This window comes from Rhagoletis zephyria, unplaced genomic scaffold (assembly GCF_001687245.7).
Source record: "Rhagoletis zephyria isolate East Lansing unplaced genomic scaffold, Rhagoletis_zephyria_1.1 Rzeph_scaffold_00778, whole genome shotgun sequence".
Lineage (NCBI taxonomy): Eukaryota > Metazoa > Arthropoda > Insecta > Diptera > Tephritidae > Rhagoletis > Rhagoletis zephyria.
This window is the reverse complement of record NW_016157862.1, coordinates 116793-141677: the sequence shown is the minus strand read 5'-3', so window position 1 is coordinate 141677 and position 24885 is coordinate 116793. Positions and strand designations below refer to the sequence as shown.

At 33.7% G+C, this 24885-nt stretch overlaps 2 protein-coding genes across 4 annotated transcripts; one reads left to right on the top strand and one right to left on the bottom strand.

Moving 5' to 3' along the window:
• The first annotated feature begins 820 nt into the window (after positions 1-820).
• Positions 821-2104, top strand: bug (thioredoxin domain-containing protein bug). The gene is made up of 2 exons (XM_017614125.1): positions 821-1059; positions 1124-2104. The coding sequence occupies exons 1-2, from the start codon at positions 1023-1025 to the stop codon at positions 2011-2013; spliced, it is 927 nt and encodes a 308-aa protein (XP_017469614.1). The 5' UTR covers positions 821-1022; the 3' UTR covers positions 2014-2104.
• A 632-nt stretch (positions 2105-2736) lies between these two features.
• Positions 2737-23729, bottom strand: Mlf (myeloid leukemia factor). 3 transcript variants are annotated; one of them, XM_017614122.1, is made up of 5 exons: positions 23468-23729; positions 17464-17678; positions 16875-17364; positions 9965-10288; positions 2737-5115 (listed from the first exon to the last, which is right to left on the bottom strand). In XM_017614122.1, the coding sequence occupies exons 1-5, from the start codon at positions 23518-23520 to the stop codon at positions 4806-4808; spliced, it is 1392 nt and encodes a 463-aa protein (XP_017469611.1). In that variant the 5' UTR covers positions 23521-23729; the 3' UTR covers positions 2737-4805. The 3 variants fall into 3 exon arrangements, with proteins under 3 accessions (XP_017469611.1, XP_017469613.1, XP_017469612.1); XM_017614123.1 differs by lacking the exon at positions 2737-5115 and adding an exon at positions 7224-7408; XM_017614124.1 differs by lacking the exon at positions 9965-10288 and having other exon boundaries at positions 23468-23726.
• Between the last annotated feature and the right edge of the window lie 1156 nt (positions 23730-24885).

The following is a 24885-nucleotide window of genomic DNA, read 5'->3' as shown; positions in this document are numbered from 1 at the left end:
CTTTTTTTTGAAAGAGAAGAGGTTTAATGCTCAATAAGTTGACAATTGTGTTTCTAGTTTTCATACTAACAGTAAATCTTCAATTTTGTTTCACACCCCCTCCAATATAGAACAGTAACAGTTTACCCACAGAAACAACGATATTGTCGAAATATACTAGAAGTAGATAATACTCACTTCTCTGAAAGTCATGAAGCCCATGGGTCCTAAAGTAAATTCCGTTTTCAAGTTACTTTAAATACATGGACAAAGACAATATCGAAATTGTAATTTCAGTGTCTGAAATATATCAGAAATAAACGTATCCGATATAGAAAACTGCAATACTCCTGGCTAGCTACATTGTGAAATAATCAGATGAATAATGACACTAAACAATTTTAAAATATGTTCACTAAAATTTTATTAATGTAAAAATAAAGATTTTGGCAAGTAGTTATCGAATTTAATGTAAAATCTAAACGTTTTTAAGAAAAGATATTAATTATTTTTAAAATAAATTAACGCAACTATTTTATTTATACTCCCAGATTTAGGATATAAAATCCCCTCTAACAAAAAACTTAAATTGGGTAACGCCGCTTCGAATTTTTTACAATTGAGCAATTGTCAAAAAACTCCTTTTTAATCAAAAAGTTGTTTACTGGAACTACCTTCTTTTTTGTATCATGGTTGGGATCAAGACTAATATTTCGCTGGATTGCTACATGCCGTTATTTTGAAATTAAAAAGATACTGAGTTTGCGCGACCTCTATCGATTATCTCGTACAAAGCTCGTAATCTAAACAAAACTCGCGATACAGTGGCAACGCCATCATCTGTGGTTTGTTTACTTATCTTTCCTACCTGCTGAACAGCTGTTTACTTGTGACAGCTGCAGTTATAATTTTTTTAAAGACTTTTTGTTGATAGATGCATTATCTTATATTGTGCATTATTCTCTTTTAAATTACAAACGAAAACCTGCGAGTGATTTTTAATCATTTTTTTACAATTAACTGTCACAACTACAACTTTAACTATGACCAGTATAATGGTGCTTTTTGCGCTCATCTTGGGTAAGTGCTTATATGGTATTTCCTTAAGTGCAATCGAATTAAGTCCTCGTTCCGTTATCCTTAGCTGCTTGCCATGGCACATCCACGGCTGAGATGCCTGCATTCAAAACTATTTTCAAATTCTTTGGCGGTGGCAACGGCGCCGAATACGTCATCAATGGCACCCGCTCAAGAGATATCTCGCAGATGACAGCCGAGGAGTTGGGTATTTCACGCGGACAATGCCACTACGATTTTCTATCGTACATAACTTACAGTGACCGCATATATTGCGTACCTGATGATCGCTATATATTACATCTCTTGCCATCTAACGGTGGTGAGGGCATACGCAAGCCACCGATAATGGTGCGTTGCATGCAGCCAGAGCGGCCGGAGAACGCTACACGCAACGATAATACGCTAGTCATAATGCAGAGCGTTAAAGATATAGTTGCACTGCTGAAGCCAGTGGGTAACGCAACTAAACGTCACGAGCCTGGCAGTTGTGTCATTGTGCTCTTCTATACCGAGTCGAGCCTCGGCTGCGCACATGTTGCACCCTATGCCAATATGTTGCCCGCACTATTTCCCACACTACGTTTTGCTGCTATTGATGCATTCAAATTTCCCAGCTTTAATACGGAATTCGGCATTGTCGGACTGCCAACACTATTGCTATTCCATCAGGGTCGACCGATTGTAAAGTTCTACAGTGATGTGGGCACTTTTCATGCATTCGTTACGCGGCATACGGGCATCAAGCATGTTGAGCCAATGCCCAAAGAGTCTGAATTCACTGGACCATTACCAGTGCAGCCAGTACCGGAAGTCGACTATGTGCTCATACTTGCGTGGACTTTCATCTTGGTGTGCTTGGGCAATTACTTCGCCAAATCCCATTTGTGCAAACAAATTGTTGAGATGATTAAAAGAAATTGGCGTGAATCAGAGGCACGTATGGAACGAAATTAAAACAGGACATGATAGGTTAAGTTTTAAATTATCGATTCTCACTATTATTAATTGCAAAATAATTTAATTAATAAACCAAAAAAAAAGTGAGCGTCTCGTTTACTTTAAAGCTGCTCCCTTGTAGGGAAATGTTTTCTCGCGTTAGAGGGCCTGATTATTAACGTCGGTTGCGCACATTTAACATTACAATCTACTGAGAAGCAGCTCGTCCAAAAGCCCTTCTGAAAGGCCTTCTATGGTAACGAAAGCAGAAGGCTTTAAATTTGTGCCACTCCATACAAAAAAGAAAGAAGAAAGGAATGTAGAGAAGAAGGCCTCATGACTCTCCAGAAGGCCTTTTAGCTCCTGAAATTATCTCTTGGGTAAGGAACAAATGCGGAACACCGTCAACAAAAAAATTGCCAAAAATCGACGATAAGTCCTAGCTACTTCAAATTTGCACTTTGTTATGCTACAATTTACTGGTCTACAAAACTGCATACCAATAAAAAATTATAAATTTTCAGAGTTCTTGCACAAAGTCTGAAATTTGGATGTATATGGTGTTTGTTAAATAATCAGCTCTAATTTCATAAGAAATAAACATTAGATAAACTAAAGAAAAACAGCCAAATATTGCTAAAATGCCGAGTCCGAGTTATTATTTGGTTCACTTTATGTGCATACTTACGCTTCCACTATATGCAACGCTTCTGTTCGAAAATCAATTAAACACCGGAGATGCGTTGATGGTACTTTTTATTTTATTATGTTTGGATTTTTTGTATCTTCTCTATATCGCAAAAGTTTATATATATGTATGTATGTATATGTTTACTATCTCAACAATTAAAAAAAAAACAAATATTGAAAAAGAAACGATTGAAACTGAAGATCTTTATGACAAAATAACAGTTCAATAAAATCAGGATTCAATAACATGTATTGAACCATGTAAAATAAAATCACTGAATTTTTACTAAAATTGAAATGCTAATGTCGCAATGTCAGGATAGCAATCAGCTTAAATTTAAATTCCGAATCGATTTGCTCAGCATTGTCCTACTCAGTTAAGGCCAGTTTTTCAGTGCCAGTATAAACTTGGATCACGTAAACTTCGTTTATATTTAATAGCCGGCGGACATTTGATTGGTTAATATTAGTTTAAACAACAGTCAGATTTAAAAGTGCACTGAAAAAATCACATTGAAGGGTAAATTTATTTTTACGAGAAATATGTTGTTTCCGTGTACGCTTGGTATTCTGGGTTTTGGTATAACATAGAACATCCAAAGGTTAATCAAGTCAACTCAATAACTCAACACTGATAAACTTGCACATTCATGCTTCTGGCATAAGGGTGACGATATGTAGCTTCTTCTGCATAAATTTCGACTCGAAATTTAACTTTCCATAATCTATGTATTTCTGATGCAAAATAAGCTATATAACATAAATAAAAGTTTACTTTTAATAAAAATATACCTTGTTTCAGAAAATTAAATTAAAAAATTAAAGAAGTAATCAAAATTGTTATATTCAGTGCATTTAACATATTAAGATAAAAATGTTGTTTTACAGAATGTTTTATTCATTATTTTTTTTTTCTTCTGCGCTCTGCTTCTTCGGCTAAACTCTATGCATCCTTCTGTTACATACATAACCTCAATTTAAAACTATATATTTTTTGTTTACGCTAGAATTTGAAATTTGGAACTCGATTTGCTACCATACAAACAGCTTATTTTAATGTAAAGTATATACTTTTCATATATTTCCCCAGATTGAGTGCAAAAATTTATAAATTGCTGAAAATTTAAAATTTTTCAAGTTACACACATTTTCAAAAACACCAAAAATTGACATTTTTCTAGTTGTAACAATTGAAATAGCGATTGAAGTGCAAAGCAAAGGGCGCATACGCACTCATGAACTTATATTTAAACGTTGCTTATGCTACAATTTATGCTGCTTGCGGTCGATATTAGCTGAAAAAGCATACTTTTAGCGCGGAAAAAGTTTACAAAGCGTCGTCTATTTAGCATTTAGCATTTTGATTTTTTTTTTTTAACTCGCAGTGGTTATTGCAGTCAAAAACGCATGAAATATATTTTCAATAGGACTTAGTGTTTTTTTTTTCATTTGATTGCAAAAAATTCACAAATACACTTCATAATTAATACATAGCTAAAGTTTAGAATTTATATTATCTTGAAATCAATTAACATTTTCTTTCTAAAATGTGTAATTTGTATTAGAATCGTATATAGTTGAGCAGCAGCTACGCTATACCAGCCAAGCTTGAGAGACTCATTGTTGCAAATTCAATCATACAAATAATTCGATTTTTCTTTTTCAATAGGTCTCCCCTACATATTTTGCTTTCATAAATCATCAACTTCTTTAGAATGCGCATTGTGCGAATAGCAGAAAAACACACATCTCAAAATTCGCTTATTTATAGGCGCACGCACGCAGCAGCATTAAAGTGTAGTAATTATTAATACAGTACTTATTACATAGAAATGATGTGTCGCGAAAATATAATTTTAAGATTGTTTCTTTCTCTTCTGTTTTACTATGTTATTTTTTGTTTTGCCCGGTTTGCTTACAATTCTAAAAAATACGCTTGAACTCCTCATTACGGTTTGGCTCCTTTTCTTCCCCTGATGGTTTCCAACTACCACATAACTAAGAATTTTTGCAGCTCAAAATCTTCATCAAAAAATAACTACAACTCCGTACGCCAACAGCAATATCAAATCAATCTATCACGCGCAAAATGTATACATATTTAAATTTGTTTAATGGTTTTAATGATTCGATCTGTGTGATTTTGTAGCTGCTGTTTTATTAGCTGCAGCTGTGGCTGCTGGATTAATGACTGTTGCTGTTGCGTGATCTGATGCTACTGCAGCTGGTGCTGCTGCTGCATCATCATCCTCCTCCTCCACGGTTACTGTTGGTGCTGCTGTCTGCTGCTCCACCTCATCATCCTCATCGTCGTCGATTATCTCAGTAATGGTTAGCGCTTGTGGTTGATGTGGCTGCTGATGTTGTTTGGTATGTTTGGAGCGATAATTACGGCGTGCGGCCGAAGCATTATAGGGATGGGGATGTACGCTGTAAAAATTCGAATAGAAGTTATAGAAATTAACAATGGCAAATCGAAAAGAAATGCATGCTTAAAAGTTAAAAGCGAACGTATAAAAAAACTAATAAGAAAACAAATTAGAATAGAAAAATTTTAATAATAAGTGGACGCGCAAATAGGTAAGGGGAAATAAAAATACGACATAAACATATTGATATATGAGCGTATGTAATTGCGGAGCGTAATAAGGGCCGTGCGGGCAGGTTGGCAAGCAAATGGGTTGTAGATAAATATATAATTTTCATACGATAACATGATTGGGGTTTATTTGGTTTCTAATAAGCAGCAAGCCTATGCTCCAAATGGTACAAATATATGTGTACATATGTGCTATCCATTTACGAAGTAGCACTCGAATCGTAACTTTGTGAAAATAATATGCAAGTAAATCCGTATATTTTTCAGCCTATGGTTCCTTACGAAAGCAAATTTGTGAATATTATATACAAAACAAATCAAAATAATGAAATTTTAGCTTACTAAAAGCCCCAATACGAAATTAATGGTAGAGTAATTTTCCTTAGTGTCATCATTCCCTTAAGCTTAAATAGCTGTATTTTTAATTTCGTATAACCTAAACGACTTTAATATTTAGCTACTCCAAAAATGTTACTTAAAAAGTACTCTTTGACGTTTAGTGGGTGTTAAAATACTTAAAAGCTTGAAATTCTTTGAAAACATTTGACCCTAAAACACGTATTGAGATAACATTTTTTTGATCCGTCAAATTACTGTGAAAATATTTCGTGGTTAAATAAACATATGAAAAACTTCAGACACAAAAATAATTATAACGCCGTGCGTAAATGCTACCACCCAACAATCCAGCACCAACAGGTCCTTTTACGAGTATTTAACAAATTATGTTAAAGCTTAATTTGGCATAAATAAGGCTTACTTATAGCTGAAGCCGCTGGAACTAGTCGGCTAGACTTCGATTATAATCGCTTAAAGCTGCAGCAGTTGTTATTTCGTAGACTGTAATGTATCGCAGTTCCAGAGCCACAACTCTATTTCGGCTAATTATTTCTTTTTTGGGGGGTCCATTCATCCGTCGACATTTTCTTCCACTTTGCGTTACTATGTAGGGCGGTGCAGCAGCTTGTATTTACAAACATAATTAAGCAGAAAAATAAGCACAGCAGCAAAGGCTGATCGAAACATATGTGTTTATATTAACGACGATAAAAATTAAGCAGCATTAAGTTTAAATATCCTGAAGGCGGAATGAACATATTTACAGCTTCACTTTGAAAATAAAAAACAGTGGACAAATGCTTGGCAAGCAACATTTCGGCAAGCTCTCGGCAGCAGTAAAACTGTGTTCTTACGCATTAAACCGCAAGCTGAATGTGAGTGGACACGTTGAGGTTTTTGAGTTTTTGGAAAATGCGGCTTGCTCAAGTTAAAAATCTGTGTCGTCCTGACTGTCGTGGAAACATCCATAGCTAAAGTGTGTGTTATTGATGTTATGAGAAACAGTCTGCTAAAGGGTTTGGCAGTAGTCAATCAAGTTGAGTGTAGTAAGAGAATTTGAAAATTTTAAATGTTCGACATCATCGAATATAATTCACAGCTTGTTTGTTTTAAAACAATGATCGGCATTATGTTTGCTAAAGTAGCGTTTTTAGCCATAACCATATAGGTACATACATTTGCGTTTCCAAGTCGGCTTAGATTACAAACAGCGATGCATTCAAGTGGCAAGACTTGAATGCATTTTTATGTCTTCCTTTTATGCATGTCACACAAACATATGTATGTAAGCTGTGTATACTGCTGGATTCCAAGTTCATTTCTGTTGACGCAATTCAGTCAAAAAGTGTGCAGAGCATTCATCTCGTGGCTTTTTTTGATTTTTTATCTTTTGCAGTACACTTATTTAAAAAAAAAATCAGTAGTTTGTTTAGCTAGGTTTATGTATATCTATTTGTATCTTATTCTGCTAAAACTTCGTACGCTAGACTCGGTTTTTCGCTTTTATTCCAATATATTTACATTTTTCATCGTTTTTTTCGTTTTTTTTAATTCGCATTTATTCCAATATATTTACATTTTTCATCGTTTTTTTCGTTTATTTTTTTTTTTGTTGATATCCGTCGCCTTCAGTTTGAATATCCATAAATTTATTAAATAACTGCGCTGTATTTACAAATTGTTTGCGATGTTCATTGCAGTTTTTATCGTTTATGTAGTTGGGTTGTTGTTTCATAATTTATTTATTTTGTGCGATAAAAACGTGGATTATACAAACGCCAATCTCTGTCGAGTGAAAACTTATTGTGAATTTTATGTTTTTTTTTTCTGGAATATTTGTAGTTGAGAAATGTACACACATACATTCATAGATAAGGCAAGAGGCAAATAAATATTTGGTACGGCGAGAAGAGGGATAATGATACGATTTTTTGAGGGATGATTTTGTTAGGAATGATCTTAAGCATGTTCGTATGGATTAAAACAAAAACAAAGTTAATTATAATCATGAGGAATAAATAAATAAATAATGGGCCGAATGAATAAAAACAAAGCAATTGCTTTTTCTTAAAATAGCATACCTTTACTTCAATTTTGTTTGAATAAATCGAGTAATGAGTAAGAAATTTTAAGAAAAAGCAATTGCTTTTTTTTTATTCATACGGCCTAATGAAGAATTTCCAAAGCAAATATTTTGGCTATTTACAGTTAGAAGTTTTAAAATTGAATTAAATAGTTACTTATGATTAAATAGTGGTATTCACCAAAAAGAGCAAGTGGCCTGGCACTCTGGCAAAAGAGCAGATGAGCTCAAGCAACGACTGTTGACATCAGTCGTTGCTTTAGCTGATCTGCCCTTTTGCCAGACGTACAGGCAACTTGCTCACTTTGGTGAATACCACTAATGTGTTAATGATGAGTAACAGGGTTAGGTAGTCACGGAATGATCGAAAAAATAAAAATCAAAATGATTATAAATTGGATTTCTTTAGCGGATGCCCTGAGCCCTGTTAGACAGACGTTGAGTGGTGCAGCATAGACGAGGGACCACAAAACAGGTGGCTGTATGGCCTTAGAGCATAATAAAGTTAATACTGTAACGGATATAATGGCGGATGCCTTTTAACTATAGCTGCCCCGAGACCCAACCAAGAGTGAAAGGTAAAACAGTGTGGTGATCTTACGAACAGTCATCCCTTCTTCGGAAAGACGCGCGCAGGCTGTTCAATAAGACCAAGCGCACGGGATGCTGGACAGAGTATGCGTCTAGTCTATCCAAATACAGCAAAGAGATTAGGAAGGCGAAGAGGGAAAGTTTCAGAAATAAGCGTATTTTTTCTTCAATTTTTTTACGAGTCTTTTTTCGCCGTCGAAATACTAGCGCGCCTTATTTGTGTCTAATGCCGATAGGTTTTAACTCAACAACGCCCTATCACAGCACATTTTCAATGTATTCTCAGCTGATAGGATGTTTTTGAACCGTATTCTGAGACAGGACGTTCTTCAACCAAATTTTGAGATAGGGCGTTTTTCAATAAAATTCTGAAATAGGGCGTTCTTTCAATCAAATTTTGAAGTAGAGCGCTCTTGAAAAGTTTTCTGAGATAGCGCGTTTTCGAACTGGCTGCCGAGATAGGCCGATCTTCCACTCAGGTGACGAGATGGAGAAAAGAAGAAATCGCTTTCAAAAATTAATTTAAACTTACACTAGCAAGCTGAATTTTTGCTGAATGGGCTGTCAAACAAATGTAGTTTGTGAAATAATAAAAAAGGAAAAGAAAGAATCAAATATAGCTTTTCTGTAATTAAAGAGTATTTTACTTTCGAAAATCACTTTACATGTAAGGACTTTTTGAAACTGCTTTTATTGCCATGTCTGACTGCAGCTTTTTGAATTTCACTACTACTTCACGACCAATTTTAGTGATTATGTGATGAAATATGATTTATGGAAATTAAAATAAAGTATATTTTCGCAAAAAACAAAATAATCAAGCTTAAAATTGTATAAATTTATTACAAAAAAAAAATATGAAAAGTAGCACATACTGAGTTTAGAAAACGAATAATGATGTTAAAGGAATATATCGCTAGCTTGGAGTTGGAAAAGTTGCTAAATTCACTTTTTGTAAAGAAAACTTTGCACTCTACGCTAGCGATATGTATTAAAAATGTAAATTTTTGATTTTTAAAATTAATTTTAGTTACAAAATTTTGGTTTTTACAAGATAATAACCATAAAAGGATTACAACCATTAAAATTAAAAAAAAAAAATCTTTTTAACAAACAAAAATAAAATTTTTTTAATTGAAAAAGTAAAAATTCACGGAAACGGCGAAGAGCAGTTTTTTCAAATTGGACATCGTTTCCTAAACGCCACACCAACTCTTTGTTTTCCCCTAAATTAACCCGTGTAACTCAGAGTATAAGCCAAGTACGAATATAAAAATTACAAACGCAAGTCGTCGAATGAAGCAATTTAAACCGCAGATTTCGCTAAATTCAAAATTTACAACGATTCGCCGTAAGAATAAATTAACAGAATAGATAACGTATAACGAAGAAGGTCTGTGACGTGGGAAAAATGTCGCAATAAATTAACAAGCGCGTAGTGTAGAGTTCATTTTAGTATAGTAGTCTTTGGAGACTTGCAATTTCATGACTAACTGTTGATCGAGTGTGGGGGAGGTAGCGTGCGCTGCGAGGAGTGGCAAATTTTTATACTTTTCGCTTTTTTTTCATAATTGAGCTACGCTTGTTTAGGATTTTTGATTGCTGTTCTGTTTCTATTTTTTTTTTGTTGCTTATCTATTTGTTTCTTGTAATATTGTGACACAAACCTTGTCGTTGCCGCTGAGCTGTTATGATAATTGGTCGGCGTGGTGGCAAGTGGCGATGATAGTGGCGTACGCAATGGACGGCGAGCTGTAATGCCACGGTGATGGTGATGATAACCGCCAGCAGCTGGGGAGCGACGTGTAGCATTCGATGTCAAGTAGCTATTGTTGTTATTGCTATTGCTGTTTGTAGTAGCTTTTTCGCGCTTCGTAGACAAAGTGTCGTTGCTGTTGCTGTGATTGGTAGTGGTGTTGTTTTTGTTGCTGTTGTTCGAATTGGTTGTGGAGTTCAACGAATCAACCGATGACGAATTGGACAACGGAGAGCTGTGTTTGGAACGAAGTGCGAAAGGCGAAGAAAATTGAAGTTGAATACAATTTTTTGTTTGTTGCTTTTGTAGCGTAATTAATTTATATAAATATACTGTTGCTGATTCGTGGTGGTGATGTACTGATTGATTTTGTTAAGAAGTTTGTGGAAATGCGCAGAGTGATGAGCGATTTTCGTTTTTTTTTTGCATTTTCATTTTCTTTTTTTTTCAGGTGGTGGTCAAAGGTAAATGACTTGTGTGTGAGGTAAGCGCGAGACGATATTTTATAAGCTAAATTTGATTTTTAGTAGAAAATATTATTTTGTGGGAAACTTAGTATAGGTAATATTTAAGAGGTCAGTGTTGTGAAATAAACAGCTTCGGCTTTTAAAAAAGATGTCTCACTGCGTCGTTGTTTTGCTGAATATCGGTCTTGTGGTAAGCTCAAGTAAGTCATCGATAATTTGAAATGGACCTAGGAGCATCTAAATACTGTCTTCTTTTACTAAGGCAGTGACGAACGGAGCGAGTTTTTATTCTGCTTAAAAAAACTATGTGTTAGTCGATAGGCACTAGGTGTCTGTTAAGAAATACCGCACTAAGGGATTTGCATGACAAATTGTATGTATATGAATTTGTTCTGCTCCAAAAAATATGCTAAATTCTGGGTACGTCCAAAATGTTTGAACGTTATGTGTATTTCCTTAAGTTATTTGTTATTTTCCGGCCTAATAACAATTTGTTAAACAATTTTTATTTAGCTTGAGGTCGTTTTTAATGAAAAATATTGTCGAAAAATTATACAAATTTTTGAATATTTTCTTTAACGTAAATCTTGATAAACCCAAACTCGAAAATATTTATATCTGTGGGCATTTGACAAAACAACTTAAGTCACTGACATACAAAATAGCATATGTCGACAAAACATATTTTACCATCAAAGAGAAAAATGTTGCAATTCGACGGAAAGAAATGTTAAATTATTTAATCGCTATTCACAACCTTTAAAAATGTCTGCATGCTTTAATTTAAATAAAGTTGATTGCTCCTGCTTTGCCGACATATGCTATTTTCTTTGTCCGTGAAAGAGATTTAAATTTTTTAGTCAAATATCCACAGATATAAAAGCCGGTATAATGTGACGAGCGGAGTCGATTTAGCCATGACCGCTATCTGTCGCTCTCACTCTCTCTTTCTCTCTCACTCTTCTCTCTTTGTTTAGACACAAACTAGTCCATTAATTGTCGGAACGTACCAGATAGGATCATTACAATATAACGCTTCTGCATATACAACTGATTGTTCAGATATGAGTTTTTTTTTTTGAAAAAAGTTAACAGTGAAAATCAAGTTCGATATATACATAGATATAGAAAATAATGTGGACTATAAAGTTAATTGCATTTTTTGTTTAATAATTTTAAAGTCAACGTTATTCGACTGTAACTACGGACCATAAGGTTTCCTCTTAAAAACTTCTTTTTTCAGGGTTCCACTTAATCCAACGTAGTCCGATTTGTCATAAAATCTCCAAAAACAAGTAAGAAAGTCTAAGTTCGGGCGGAGCCGAACATTAAATACCCGGCGCAAGTATTAAATATATGTTTTTTCACCCTTCCGAAACCTTCCGCTAGATGGTAAGCCGAGGTGTATCAATTTTGAGTAAATTAGCGTCCTTCAATTTCGAAATATTGAAGTTTCAAGCATTTCTGAAATTTACCGTTATATGAAAAGCGGCCGTAATTTTAGTCCGATTTCAATAATTTTCAACGGTTTGCTTTTATGTGGCAAGCACAATAACCATACCGAGTTTGGTACAAATTGGTAGAACGGTTACCGATATACTTATATGTGATCATAAGTGGGCGGTGCCACGCCCATTTTCCAAAATTTTACCATAAACGTATTTCTTGGTAAAGAATTGTTGCAAGCATCAATTTTGAATAAATTAGCTTCAATATTTACTGATTTATCGAAGATTTTGTATTTCTCTAAATTACCGTTATATGGGATGTGGGCGTGGTTATTGTCCGATTTTAAAAAGTTTCGGCGGTTTTTTATGCTGTACCAAGGCCAACAACTGTGCCAAGTTTGGAAGAAATTGGTGCAGCGGTTACCAAGATATACACATGTAACCATAAGTGGGCGTGGCTACGCCCATTTTCCAAAAATTTATAATATTCTTATTTTTCGTCTGAAAATTATTGTAAATATCAATTTTGAGTGAATTATCTTCAGTAGTTACTAAAATATCGCAGTTTTCGTATTTCTGGAAATTACCGTTATATGGGAAGTGGGCGTGGTTAAAGTCCGATTTCGCCCATTTTCAATACCAACCTACCTTGGATTAAGGGAAACCTACATACCAAATTTCGTTGAGATATCTCAATTTTTGCTCGAGTTATCGTGTACACGGACAGACGGACAGACGGACGGACAGACAGACATGGCTTAATCGATTTCTTTTTTCATCCTGATCATTTATGTATACATTTGTCTATATCAATCTCGATTCGTTTTGGCTGTTACAAACAACCTTTATGTGAACAAAATTAATATACCCTTGTGCACAAGTGCGCTCGGGTATAAAAAGCTATTACTACGTTCGTAGCAATTCGGATTCTGCGATTGCGTTTTCGTAGACTTTACGAAAATTGTACTAAGATGGCCCCAATGATAGCCACGATTAATTTTGACCCATCATAGTTTTGAATTTCGGACCGAAATACTTATGCAATTTGGTATCTCTATCATATTCGAAAAACGTTTCAAATCATAATGTACATATGGGCGTTTCCACAAAAATGTTAACCGAAAATGCAAGTAAATGAGTTCAAACGGCTTTATAACCTTAAGTTTTGTATTCAGATGTGTTCCAAGTGTTCCAAGGGCATGCAATTTTTTTTTATCAACCAAAGGACGGTATAAAAACTACACAATGGCACTTTTTTTTATAAGTGACTTCCGTTTTCGTATCCCAGAAGATAAGTGCTTCCTTGCATTCCTTCTAGTAGGGCTTATACATTTACAATTTGCGCGAATGTATAAATTTTATATATTATTTAGCATTACAAATGAATTTAAAAAAAATATTTTAGTTTAAAAAACTAAAACCTCCCTATTATAATTGCCATACGTACTGTCATCAGGTATGTAAATTGAGAATAGAAATCGCTGCATCTTTTAGGCGCATCAATATTACATAGTTACATCCCGAGCTAATAAAAGGAAGGTAAAAAGCTTTTAAGTTACAATAACACATATTTGATATAAACCTTAAGCAAATACTTCAAAGATGTAGGATTTTCATAAATTAAAGAAGCTACTTTAAAAGAACTCCTCCAAAAGGACTTCTGAAGTAGTCCTATAAAAGCCCTTCTGGAAGGCCTTCTATGGGTAACGAAAGAAGGAGCCCCCAATTTGTGCCATTCCATACAAAAAATAAAGGAATGTAGGGTGGAAGGCCTCTTGACTCTCAGGAAGACCTTTCAGAAGGGCTTTTAACTCCTGAAATTATCTACTGGGATGATTTATTTAACTCTAAAGTCGTACGAATGTCGCGTCCGACATCGTGGAAACACCTTTATACAAATTATGCCTCTACTATGGCAGTTCAAGTGGAGTTTTTTGAGATTATGGTGCTTTTTCCACTTGTAAAATCTAGTTTCAAGCTCCGAAGAATAATTACAAGAAATAATTTGCGTTATTTCTGTTGCATGCAAAAGTAATTTGCCGTTGCTGTAAATTTTCTTCATAACCGCTAATAACTTTCCTTAATCATTTTTCATTTTTCGTTTATTAAAATCTAGAATACTGTATAGATGATGTTGAAAATATGGTAGCTTATTTTCAATTATTTACTGTGGAAGAGGAAAGGGGTATGAAAACATGAGCATTCACTATATAATACAAAGAAAAGCTGTACTTTTAACACACACAAAATATGTATTGAAAAATTAATTTGAAAAAAATTAGTAAATGCTAAAATAAGAAACGCGAATATTAACGAATATCAAATATATGTAACTTTCAACTATGTATATAGATACAAAACAGAATACAGTCGGTCAATAAAGTTTAGGTACAGCGAATTTCTTACAATACGGGCAACTATTTTTTAAATATTTTACTTTTCGCTAATTTTTTATAAAAACATGGCTAATTCTACAACAAAAACCACAAAAATCAAAGTTCCAAACCTTGTGCACTATTAATGAAAATTCTGCAAAATTTCATTCAAATATTGCACTTTTTATTACGCTCTCTAGAAACAAGTTGAATATGCAGTTTTTTAGCCCATTCAATTTTGGTATAACAAAGTGCAAGTATGAGGAAGCTAGGACTTACCATTGATTTTTGGGAAATTTTTTTGTTGAAGGTGTCGCACATTTTTTCCATATAAAAAAAATATCAAACATTATTTTATATGGAGAAAATGAGCGACACCTCCACCAAAAAAAAATTCGAAAAATCAATGGTAAGTCCTAGCCACCTCAAACTAGCACTTTACTATACTAAAATTGAATGGGCTAAAAAACTGCATATTCAACTTGTTTCTAGAGAGTGTAAATAAAAAGTGCAATATTTGAATGAAATTTTGCCGAATTTTCTTTAATTTCGCACAAGGTTTGGAACTCTGATTTTTGGGGTTTTTGTTGTAGAATTAACCATATTTAAAAAAAATAATAATCGAAAAATAAAATATTTAAAAATAGTTACCCGTATTGTAAAAAATTCGCTGTACCTAGTCTTTATTGACTGACTGTACGTGAAAAATTAATCTAATTCAGGTTAAAAAAAAAATTTATGTTATTTAATTTACAAAATGGCCTACCTCATATTTGCTTTTTTTAGGACGAGTTTTCGTGCGCCGAGAAATTGCCTTACGGGACGCATTTAATTTAAGCCATTTATGCAACTCTACCGTTAGTGTCAATTAGTACATGCATACATACTACATGTGAAGTGGAGTGGGAGATGTTGTGAAATTTCAAAAACTCGTAGGCTTTTATTTTCTTAAAATTGTAACTGCTTTATTAGTATTTTTGGTTTATTTTGTTTTCTGTTAATAATATGTATGTAGCATACGCAAGTATATTCTGGCGGCTATGGTATTTTTAGTTTAACGTTTATATGCATTTTCTTATTTTTTTCTGATAATTTTTTTTTCGTGTTTATGCTTCCAGCTCATTGCAAATTCGTTATTGTTTTCATTATTCAATTATACGATTTTTGGGAATGATTAGCAGTAGTGGTCGTTATAAAGTATATACATATACATTTTAGTAGTATGTAGTAGCAGTAGTAGTAGTAGTTATGCTAGTCGAAGTTAAATTCAATCCTCAATCAATTCGTTTCTTTGTTTCTATAAATTTGTTTATTTTTTATATTTTATCATATCTGCAAATAGATATAAAGCAACAAATGTTTTTTTAAGTAAATCAGTGAATTTTGAGTGATTTACTATTTACACGAAAAGCGCAAATAGTTAGGCGTAAAGGAAAATAAAGATAAATTTTGAAAATGCAAAAGTGGAGAATACAACAAGACGATACAACATAAAAAACACAAAATAAATGAATTTCGAAATAAAAACGTGTCCGACTCGGATATTAAAAGGATGTCCAGAGTACGCATTGTAATAAGGAGGGGCAGGAGTTATATAAGGAATGTTTTTTTTTACGNTGTTATTGTTTTCATTATTCAATTATACGATTTTTGGGAATGATTAGCAGTAGTGGTCGTTATAAAGTGGTAATATATAGTATATACATATACATTTTAGTAGTATGTAGTAGCAGTAGTAGTAGTAGTTATGCTAGTCGAAGTTAAATTCAATCCTCAATCAATTCGTTTCTTTGTTTCTATAAATTTGTTTATTTTTTATATTTTATCATATCTGCAAATAGATATAAAGCAACAAATGTTTTTTTAAGTAAATCAGTGAATTTTGAGTGATTTACTATTTACACGAAAAGCGCAAATAGTTAGGCGTAAAGGAAAATAAAGATAAATTTTGAAAATGCAAAAGTGGAGAATACAACAAGACGATACAACATAAAAAACACAAAATAAATGAATTTCGAAATAAAAACGTGTCCGACTCGGATATTAAAAGGATGTCCAGAGTACGCATTGTAATAAGGAGGGGCAGGAGTTATATAAGGAATGTTTTTTTTTACGCTTAAAGTAATTTTTAGTCATCTTATATTAAACTTCACAATGTCAGCGCCTTTATTGTTGCTACCAACGCGTCATAAATCTTAGTATAACTTTATACGTCACATCAATTACACGCTTACATTGCCGCTAATTCCATACAAACCTAAACAACCTCAATAAATGACACTTAATTTTACATACATATACAAAACATTTTGGAAATTATATACATAAACATACATATTACGCCTCAATTTGCAAATAAATATACTTTTTATAGAATCTCGCATAATTAGTAAGCCGTTAAGAGCTTACAACAATTTGATTTGCCCCAAATATACGTCATACGGACACCAATTAAAAATTAAATAAACAAATAACAACGAACTGCTTATTAAACACCAACACGTTAAAAAAAAAGATGATCACAAACTTACCTATTGTGGTGCTGTGGTGGTGCGGGCAATGCTGGCAATTGTCTGCGATTATGTCCACCACTGCCAACATATCTGCTATAATGACGAGGACGCATATCATCATCATCGTCAGCAGATTCAATTGTGATCATCTCTTGTGGACGCGCCCCACGCACTCCACTCTGGCGAGCGCGGTTGGTGAATTCACGATCGAAATCCTCTGCATCATCTTCCTCTAAATTTATAAATTCTTGACGCTCCTCCAATTGGCCGGAACGCAAGTCCTGCTCTTTTTCAATTATATGCGCACGTTCGCCAATGTGATGTCCAATAGCCATTTTCTTCATACCACGCCTTGAATCTTCAACTGTTTTGCGTGTCTCACGTATGCCACCGGGTCCAGTTTTTGTACTAGATGTAGCCTGATAGATTTGTGGACGACCATCGGGGCCAGAGGACATTGTGATAACTGAGCTGGAGCAATAAGAGGGGCCATTCGGAGAGCCGATATCTATCAAGTGAAGTGAAAGACAGTTGAATTAATAAAATTTCATATAAAATTGTGTACGAACACAACAATTTAATCGAACTCTGTAGGGGGGAAACTTACTTCCTGCGCTGAGTAGGCGATTTATATTTGGCATTGGTGGAAAACCAAAAAGACCGCCCATCGGATTACCAGCATGTGGATTGCCACGTTCCATGAGCGCATTCTGTTGGAAGCCTGAATCGAAAGGTGCCAGCATATTGAATGGATCGGGCATGAGTGAATTCATTAAACGATTCATCGAGCGCATTTGCATATTCATTGCATTCATGTGATTGCTGTAAATAGTTGAAAGATTTTTATTAGTAAAGGGACGATTAGAGTGAGGGATTAGATGTTTTTAAAACATGTTAAAGCTTGGTTGACTGCATACGAATGTGAACGTCGTCGTGCGCCGGCAGGCATTTTCACAAGCAAATTTTTTATTCCGAAAAAGTATGTGCGTACAAGCTGTGTTAAATACAATTTGTATGTATATATGTAGCTTTTATTCTTTTAAACAAAACGCAAAAAAAATCAATTCTATTATAAAAAATGACAACTGATATTGAAAAAATGATACAAAAAAAAATGCATGAGTGACTGTGTTGATCGATTTTGCAAATATACTTCATCTCGAATTTTTTATTGCGAATCGACGATTGTACTAAATTTTGTATGAAATTTTAGTTTTACATAAGTTTTTATCACTAAACCCTCTCAATAATTCTCTACACTTCGCTCTTCAAATATCGCATACTCGCCAGCTGCTACAACGCTTTACCAGCATAGTAAATTGTTATTGTATAACAAATTATACATAATAGGTTTTTGAAATGTGATGATGTGAACCATAATACAAAAAAGAAGGTAGTTTCAATAAACAACTTTTTGATTAAAAAGCAGATTTTTGACAATTGCTCAATTGTGAAAAATTCGAAGCGGCGTTACCCAATTGTAAGTTTTTTGGTGTGGGAGATTTTATATCCTAAATTTGGGTTTATATAGAAAAGAGTTGTATTAATATATACCTTTTAAAAATAATCAATCTCTTATCTTAAAAACGTTTAAATTTTACATTAAATTCGATAAAAAATTGCCAAATCTTTATTTAAGTATTAATGCAATTTTAGTGAACATATTTTTAAATTTTTTTAGTGTCCTCATGTCATCTCATTATTTCACAATGTAGTTTTATATATCGGATACGATGATTCTGATGTAATTCAGACACTGAAACTACACATTTCGAGCAACAGCAAATGGAATTTACTTTAGGACCCATGGGCCGTAAAATTTTTCCAGCAACACATATTCTTTTCACATTAAATTTTGAAACACCCAAATGAAGTATGAAATAAATAGATAAAAATAAATTTTTAATGAAACTGATTTGTGTAATCCAGGGGCGTCTTTAGTAAATGTTTGGAGGCTGTTTTAATATATCCTATCTTATTATATATTTTTTAGCTTTACTACATTCTGAGAAGTTGAGAGAATGAAGTCTAATATTCTTTTTTGGTCAACTATGATGTTTGATTTCATTTTTTGCAATCATTAGTTCATTTCGTTTGAGCAGTCACAATGCCGATTTTTTTGAAATTTCGGGCACAAATTTTCCATGAATGGTTATAGGCTAAAACAAAACCGATATCTAAAGGGTGTGTGGAACCTCCTACACAAATCGAATTCTTCATAGTGCATATCTCTGGAAGTATTTGTGATAGAGTCCTGGAACTTTGTATGGATATATGTATGGATTTATTGGAAAATGCGGCGTGCCACCGTAGAACTTGGAATAGAGGTAACTGAAATCAATCCCAAACCTATGAAAAATGGGGGTATATGAAAACGATCTCGTAGCCATTGAAAAGAGCTAGCGGTATAAACCAAATATGTAAACTAAAACTCTTGTGGCGCATAGATACCTCTGGAAACATTTACCTAGAATACTGAGATGAGGTATTTTTCCAACGGAAATATGTACAGAAAAACGGGCGCGACACCTTCTGGAAAGTAACATGATCACAGGATGTATCCCGAGAACCATTTTAAGCCAAACCTTCAGGGATTACATTCTTGCCAAGACCCATAGGCATAAGCTGAAATTTCGTCGTAAGTTTTATCATCGGCTTAGGTAAGGTTTAACCACTTAACCACCCTTTGAATTCTATAAACTGTCAGCTTTCACACAATATAAAATGTACATGTAAGAACAAAATATTTTTAAATCGACAAAAAATTAATAAGAAAATTTGAAGGATTTTAGATATTGGGTATGGTAGCACGAAATGTCACAATCTGCTTAATTGTCAGGTTGTTAATATGGCGACGAAAAAGTGACAATGGAACTACCTTGTTTTTTGTATCATGGTGTGAACAAATATTCCTAGAGCATCTAGATGCATTTCTCCATCAAAAAGAAGATTTTGAAGAAAATGTCGCTTACGTTATTTTGGCGATTAGAGCTCGAAATTTTAAAGCTGTTTAATTGTTTTTGTACCAATTGTTTACCACGTAAGGTCTCATAACTTTAGTGAAGCGAATAATTTGTATCATATAAAATTTTTCATCATCGATTGAACTACTTTTCGTAAAGCCAATTACAGCGGGATTTGCAATTTATATAACAAAATTTAGATTGGCGCTTACACGTATGTTAAGTGTTTAGCAGAGCTTCTTCTTCGATTTGTGGCGTGCGCCTTGATGTTATCCCACAAAGGGAGTGATCTACAGTTTTACGCCGACTTCGTATTTTTATGAGAAGCTGTTGTCATGACAGAATACAATAGGAGGTTTGCCACTGTTGTATGTATGTTTGCTTTAATTAGCTTACATTTTTTAATGATCTTTATACATACATACATATGTATACCAAGTATGTACATTAGGGCGCTCCAAATAAGTAAAGTCTGAATTTTAATGCGCTCACGGCCTAGGATTGTTTTCCATATCGAAAAATATATCCCTATTTTTTAATTTTGAAATAAAAAAATATTTAGAGTTCGCCCAAAGCAATCAAAGTTTTCATATATTTTATATGGAGGAAAAACAACTTTTCGTAGAAATGGTGTAGAATTCTTGAAAATCAAGTATTTTTCTGATCGGAAAACTGTCAGGATATTGGAAGTTTCCAAATGATACCCAATCGTTTTTCAATCCTTTTTTACGGCTTTATTCTGTATCNAACTTCCAATAATGATACCCAATCGTTTTTCAATCCTTTTTTACGGCTTTATTCTGTATCAGTGAATTTTTTTTTTTTTTATGGAAATATATGTTAGTTTAAATCTGTCATTAAAAAATGTCTGTCGCCATACAGAATTGAGCTTTCAATACTGCACGATATAAAAAAATGGTTAAACAAACAAAATATTGATTTTCAGGAATTCGATACCATTTCTTCAAAGTTTTTTCCATATAAAAAAAAAAAACTTGGAAATTTTTCAGCGCTTTGAGCGACCTTTAACTATTTCTTAATTTCAAAATAAAAAATAGAAGTAAATTTTTTCGGTAAAGAACCATCCTAGGGGGTGACATAAAAATTCCGACTTTTTTTTTACATGTTATTGTGGACCAACCTAATATGTACGTACATGTGTGCATAGACATAAAATAAGGTTAACTAACAATTTGAAGTAAAAAAAATTGCCGTATTGTTTATTTTTATCTATTTATGTACATATATAGTAAATAATGCATTATTCACTAAAGAAATTAAAGATTATCAGATCAAACAGCCAAGCCTCATAACAAGATAAGAATGATACGAACCCAACTTGGAATTGATAGTATATCTATTTAGATATACATACATACATATATATCCATAATAATGTTACTTCTTTTGAAGGGATTGCTGTTTGTATCAATTTTGAGTAAATTAGCGTCCTTAAATTTCGAAATATCGAAGTNTTTCTTAATTTCAAAATAAAAAATAGAAGTAAATTTTTTCGGTAAAGAACCATCCTAGGGGGTGACATAAAAATTCCGACTTTTTTTTTACATGTTATTGTGGACCAACCTAATATGTACGTACATGTGTGCATAGACATAAAATAAGGTTAACTAACAATTTGAAGTAAAAAAAATTGCCGTATTGTTTATTTTTATCTATTTATGTACATATATAGTAAATAATGCATTATTCACTAAAGAAATTAAAGATTATCAGATCAAACAGCCAAGCCTCATAACAAGATAAGAATGATACGAACCCAACTTGGAATTGATAGTATATCTATTTAGATATACATACATACATATATATCCATAATAATGTTACTTCTTTTGAAGGGATTGCTGTTTGTATCAATTTTGAGTAAATTAGCGTCCTTAAATTTCGAAATATCGAAGTTTCAAGCATAACTGAAATTTACAGTTATATGAAAAGTGGGCGTAATTTTAGTCCGATTTTAATAATTTGCAACATTGTGCTTTTACGTGGCAAGCACAATAATCGTGCCGAGTTTGGTACAAATTGATCGAAAGGTTTATATGAAAAAAAAATAAAATGCCAAGGATAGTCACAAAAAAATTCTCAAAAATCAACGCTAATAAACTGCATACCTGAATTCTTTTTAGAAATTCGTATTAAAATTGCGATTTTGTTGAAACTTTGCAGATTTTTCTTAATTTTCGTACACTGTTTCATTCTTGGATTTCAAATTAACAAAAAGATTTTAGCATGTACATAATACATTGCGCATATTAACAAAAAAAAAAGAGCCTTACGGGAGTAATAGTACATCAGTACAGTACGGCGGTCCCGACGTTTTTCAAAATTGTACAGCGGTTCCTGTGGGTCCCGAAATTCACATGTCTTTCGAATTAGTTTTAAATAATATAAAAAATAATCAAAGATCTGTCATCTTCCAATTATTTTGTTTCGCTTTTCGTACAAATAAAGCATAAAAGTGATTATTTAGGTTGTTAAATACGATTTTTTGTATTTGCGGAGGTGGCGGGTTTTATCGGGAATGTCGGGAAAGTATTTTGGTCCCGCCCCGCCCGCAAACTTTTTTAAGGCCTTCCCGATATAGGGTATCAAGGGTTGATCCAAGGTGAATTCGTATGTATGTATATATGAACATGAGATGAAAATCAACACATTAAGGACTTTAAAAAATTCGACTTGCAGATGTTCGTGCCAACAAAAAAAACAANATATGAACATGAAATGAAAATCAACACATTTGGGACTTTAAAAAATTCGACTTGCAGATGTTCGTGCCAACAAAAAAAACAAATGAGTAACTTATGCATAATATGCATTGAACTGCTAATTGATACTGCCACTGCGGAAGTTTGACTGTATTTTATTTTCCGTAATTAACCTACAATTAGGACAAAAAGCGAACACCATTACAAAAACACCTCAAAGCCAATTTGAATTCAAATAACACCTCAAGCAAAAAGGCAAAGTTCATGGAATACTCGAACCTTCTCAACAGAAATAAATATAAGAAATTGTTTGGAAAAATCGTGTCGGGTGGATGAGTGTGCTTATAAGAAGGAAATATAAAGCAATTCTACCGAAAGGGACAAGGAAAAGAAAATTATCGATTTCTATTGTGCGCAATTGACACTGCGGCGACGGCGGCAGCTGACGTAGTCGTTTATGTACAAATGAATATATTCACATCCGCGCATACGTATGTCCGTATGTATGGATGGATGTGCGTAGATAAATGCACATCTTTACAAACATATGTACCTGCTGCGCTGATTTGTACATAATATACATATACATACATAGCTAATTATTGGAGAAATTGGCCGCCACCGCAAACTATAGCATTTATCACCAAGATTGCATTTTTCTACGTGGAAAATTAATCGTATGAACACTAATCTGGACCTTATGTGATATGTAGGTACATGTGCACCCATATGTTTAAAAAAACCCCATGTGATAATCTTTGAAAAACTTATCATATATGTACGTAAAAACTTTTATTTTCTAACAACTGCCCACACCTCTCAGTAATATGCACACGGCTTCTCGTGATGATCACGATGATTTTCCCCGACGAAGTCGGTAGAGGAGCACCCAAATAAATATCAAATAGAAACAGCCACAACTTACCCCATGAAAAGGTCATCATCGAAATCTCCCATTAATGAGCCAAATAGCGACATTTTGTTGTTTTTTGCAAGCAATATTTTCTTCAAAAGCTCTTCACAATTATTTTGCTTCTTGTCAGCAATCAATTGGATCAAAAATCGATTAAAATACACGATTTTAAGCACTTTTATGTAAAACGCGTCTTTGCTTTTCAATGCTTCGTTAAAAATTCTACAAATTTCTTTGCCTTTGTGTCGGATTCGAGCGCAAAATGCGTGTGCATGTGTGTGCTACTGCAGGGTTGCATGGAGTGGTAAATTAGCATGCCAAAAAATTGAAATTTCAAAGTAATGTCGAAATCAAACTTTTTAGTACCAAAACTCTGTTGCATTCGAGAACTATGTAAATATCTTTCTTCTTTAATATTATTTGCTGCCATTACAAGGTATTTGGTAAAAAAAAATAACGATATAAATATACAAGCCCATTACAACACTTGCAATCCACAACGCACGCCAATATGCTCGCTATCGTTTGCCACAGACGTTGAGCGGCTCGTATGTGATCTTGTCGTTATTACTCAAAACTCGATCAATGCACATGGTTTGGATGCATTTATCCGGCAATAAGCACACTGCAATTATCAGCACTAAATCAGGTTTTTGATTTTGTTTTCAATTCCATGTTCGCAAACCACGCGACAAACAAGGAAAAACTTCCCTGAAAATCAAGGGCTGCATTTCTTTATTCATTCAGAATGTTTGGAATAAACTTCTACAAACGCATTCTGTTAATTCCGGCTGTAAATATGGAATTATCTGGAATGTATAGAGAAACGCAGCAAAACTATTTTGATTTTTGGCGAACATGCTCGTGAACCCACCCACAAACGGCGAACATTGCCGCAAACACGTCCATGCTCGCACACATGTTCGTACTGTGTGGCTAGTGTAAATTTTGTTCAAGAAAAAATAACACACCAGCAACCCTGTACGTCTTCGTGTTCGTGAATGTTGAACGTCCGTCAGCAGTGTGAAAGAGATGACTAGTGTGCATTTATAGTGCTGCTATATTTTCACAAAACTGTTAGTTCCCTTAATTTCGAGAATTTTCGAAATTCATATACGAAAAAGGCGTACGGTGAATTCTGGCATACGTGTGCCATAACCACCACTTCTCAAACTTGCGAATGTTTAAGCTGAAATTAGTCGAGAACGCAGAACGTATACTTAAACGCAGTCTGTATCGCAGAGTTTTGTCGATTACTGGAGCCCTCAGTGTTGCTTACTACACTGTTGCCACTCATCAATATGTTTTCATAAACTTACCCTTTAACTACAATTTTTCTTGCTATAATAGTTTGTAGCTAAACATAAACTACTTAGTTTTCGACAAAAACCTTATTCAATAGTAAATTTCAAATATTTTAAACATATTTT